Source organism: Empidonax traillii, unplaced genomic scaffold, assembly GCF_003031625.1.
Source record: "Empidonax traillii isolate 1590-97213 ecotype Southwest subspecies unplaced genomic scaffold, ASM303162v1 scaffold687:size894609, whole genome shotgun sequence".
Taxonomy (NCBI): Eukaryota; Metazoa; Chordata; class Aves; order Passeriformes; family Tyrannidae; genus Empidonax; species Empidonax traillii.
The window spans coordinates 117,506-121,111 of NW_020955880.1; the positions used below are offsets into that span (position 1 = coordinate 117,506).

Below are 3,606 nucleotides of genomic sequence, written 5' to 3' on the forward strand. Positions count from 1 at the left end.
GCAAATATCTGATCTCAGTTATCCTTAATGGAGATATAACCAGAAAATTAGAGCTAACATTGTCAATGGGCAGTTGTTGCATGCCTGAGAGGGTACATGTCATTGCATTTGATAGGCCATCTATACATAGTAAGTTAATAACTCCTTCCTTCTCAGGACGTCCCATGGTCCTTTAAAAGTGCCACTAAGGTCTTTTTGTGAGGTTCTAACCATGTCTGCTTGCTGATTCTATACCAGTAGGACTATTTTAGCAATGTATAGTATGTCCCAGTAAATTTAGATGAGACATTTCATATTAGGCTTGAAACCCCACACAGGCAGCCGAAGAGTCTCATAGACTTCTCAGTGCAAGCAATGTTGCCTTACAGTCCGTGAATGGTAAGAATAGTTAGTGAAAATAAATCCTTTCTGGTTTCTTGGAAGGCATGCCAGATGGTATTTTGTGGGACATAAGGGTTCATGCAAGGAGGAGGGAGAGGTAAAAGTCCAAGCAAAAGGCAGCATCCGTGTTGTGAGATTAAAGCAAAAAAGAGTTTGTAAGCTGCTGGATTTCCATTGAACTCTTTTATCACTCCTTTTCCTATAATATGTATCTTGAGATAAATATTTTGTTCTGCATCTACAGTGTTTTCAATATTAAATACTCTGATATTTCTGTGTAGTTTCTATGAATGTAGTGGTTTTTTAAATTAAAAATTGATAGGCTCAAATCCACTAATCCTCTGATTTTAAATTTAATGAAGCAGTTCAGTTTTCTGTCTCTTTAAAATCTCAAACTACTATTGAGAAAGGCCAGCTTTCATAATTTAGTATCAGCTGACTAACTAAACTTACTGTGTAGGAGGCATGTTACAGATTTTTGTCATTCAATACTTTCACATATACACCAATGTCATTTGCTTTAGTGTATGGAAGGAAAATCGCTGGTAATTATCCTCCTTTATAAACTGCATCAAGCTTGTCTGCCATAGGAACTGGCTAATCCATGCTAATGTGAGGAACTGGCTCTGCAAATACTCTAAGCCAGTGTGTAAATCATCTTCAGTCTTGCAGCTTCCCTAGAGTTTTCAGACGTAACCTCGTGCCTCCCTTCTACTCACAGGAGTGGATAAGGATCTTCCAGGGCAGAGTGATAAATTTTGCCTCTGTCAGCTGAGCAAAGTCTGTTTTGTTGCTGGCTCTGTTTTACATCACAGTGGGTGCAGTTTGGGGAAGGCCCTTTGTATAGCCACATAGCATATTAAATTAATACACTGTAAGTAATCCACATTTAGTCTTGTAGATATGAATAGCTGTGTAGTTCCCATAATTATATGTGTGTAACTTCTGAAATCAGAAAAATTACTGTTAAATGACAAATTAGAAGTCAGTTTTTCAGTTGATAATGTACAGATAATTCATTACTGTTCCTGTACAAACCTTTCTTTTCAGTGTGGCTGTTAAAGATTTATCCCAAGCAGATATAATAGTTTATGATGTAAAACTGTCATGACCTAGTCCAGTAGCCTTTTTTCCTCTGGAATATTTGCTCATAAGCTACATTCACTCACTTTGTTCTCTTACTTAACTTTATTATAAACTTACCTGCTGGTCTGACAAGATGTAGTCATATATCTCTGGCACAAGCAGCTTGTTGTTTTCAGCAGAGACCTTGGAACAAATTGTAAGATAAACCTGTGTTATCAGGAGCTCAGTTTTTGCAGACAAGTCTGGCAGGAAAGAAAATTAATATTCCAATTCATAATTAATACAATGTTGTGGTGATACTATTTTCACTTTATCTTTTTAGCTAAAAAATTTATTGCTTTGGATGACTTTGTTGAAATTACCAAGAAGTATGCGAAGGGAATCATCCCATCTAACCTGATTATGCAGGAAGAGGAAGATGATGAATTGGCAGGGAAGAGTCCTGAAGAGTTACCCCTACGACTGAAGGTAAAAAGGCAATACTGAGCACGTTATGTTGGGGAGCTTTGAATTTGCACATCCCAGACAAGACAGAGGTGACTTACACTTCTCTCTCAATACTGATGTTTGATCTATATCAATCAGGACAAGAACTATTGCTGTAATTTATTTTTTTACTTGACGTCATATACATATATGTAGAGTTTCATATATATGAGTCATGTATTTAAAGGAAAAGATAATGGTTTTCCCTGTAAGAGGACAAACTACCTTCATTACACTTCAGTGAGGATTTACATGTACCTGTCATCGCTGCCGTATTTTTATTACAGATGTTATTATATGTGTCATATCTTTCTTATTTAAACAGGAGCAAGCAGGTGGGAAAAATTACCCATAGCCTTGAGGTGTGAAAAGCTTCTATTATGAAGGAATTCAGGAATGGTGGAACTTGCTGTTAGTTCTTACACAGATACTTCTCTAGGTAGTGAAAGAAGGGAAAATCAAGGTGCATACCTTCAATACTGGTATAAATTTTAAGCAAGGTGAGGGGTTTCTGGCTGATGTCCTGAAAGTTTGTTGTAGTTTTGTTGTCCATTATCATAGGGTAGGGGAAAAAGAGGGAGTGGGATGTTTATCTTTCCAAGTTTTTGAATAGCTCATGTTCTGAAAGAGATGCATTTATGAAGAACAGGGATACCTTCACAAATAAATAAGCTTCTGCCCAAGTCATTGTGTGGGTTGTCCCAGTTTATCACAGTGCACAGGTATTTGCTGGGGCATTCTTGGCCTTTCCCTTGAACTGATTAGTATGAAAGTGTAAGATCTGGGAAAACACAAAACCTGTCATTTTATGGGGGAAGGAGGATTGATAGCATCATCTAATATGCAGTATTTGGATGTGTGTTTGAAAAATCATGTCCCTTCTAATTGATCCTGTATAAAGTGTGTGGTTGGTCGTAGGGAGTGGATTCAATCCAGCAGTTCCTCTGTTGTCTGGTGACTGTGTTGGAAAATGGCACATAAGTAGAATTTTAAGATCCTCTACAGTTACAAGTTACAGTTGTGGAGTTAAAAGAATCACTAAATGTGTAGTAATTAGTTAAACATATTGCTGCTGCTTCCAAACGAGATTTTGACAGCTGCATCCCTAGATGCTTGGGAAGAATTGTTTAAAGACAAACCACAGCTGTAAAGACTTGCTGTAGTTGCATATGAGTCATAGGCACTACTTCCTATATGCATAGAATGTATAGCAGAATCCTTGCAGAACATGCCAGAGTTACATCCTTTAAATCTACAGCACTCACAGCTCAAGTAATGACTTAAGATAGTGCAGGACTGCAGCCGTGTAGTTTATCTTCAGTATGAAGCTAGTGGAGCAGAATATCTGACCAGGAAGCCATTTAATTATATGTGTCAAAGGTAATGAAATACATCTTTCTTGAAATCAAAATCACCTCTGAGCTTCATCTGACTGAATTAATCAAAATAGAGCTAATAATCTCGGACAGAGTAATCTTATTTTATTGGCAACATCAATCTGAAATATAAATCTTTTCATGTCAGCTGAGGTTAAACAACTGGTTGCTACTGCTTCAGCTGAGAATATCTGGGATGTAAAGATACAAAACTGCTCATTAATAAAATGCTTCTTTCTCTCTTTCCAGGTTGTAAAATATCCACTTCATGCCATTA

At 37.1% G+C, this 3,606-nt stretch overlaps 1 protein-coding gene across 3 annotated transcripts in view; it reads left to right on the forward strand.

The window, feature by feature from the left end:
• WFS1 (wolframin ER transmembrane glycoprotein) overlaps window positions 1–3,606 on the forward strand; it is a 35,026-nt gene that overhangs the window by 27,860 nt on the left and 3,560 nt on the right. For all 3 annotated transcript variants that reach the window (XM_027899746.1, XM_027899745.1, XM_027899747.1), the window contains exon 7: window positions 1,790–1,935. In XM_027899746.1, coding sequence (XP_027755547.1) covers window positions 1,790–1,935 — 146 coding nt within the window. The remainder of the gene's footprint in view (window positions 1–1,789; window positions 1,936–3,606) is intronic.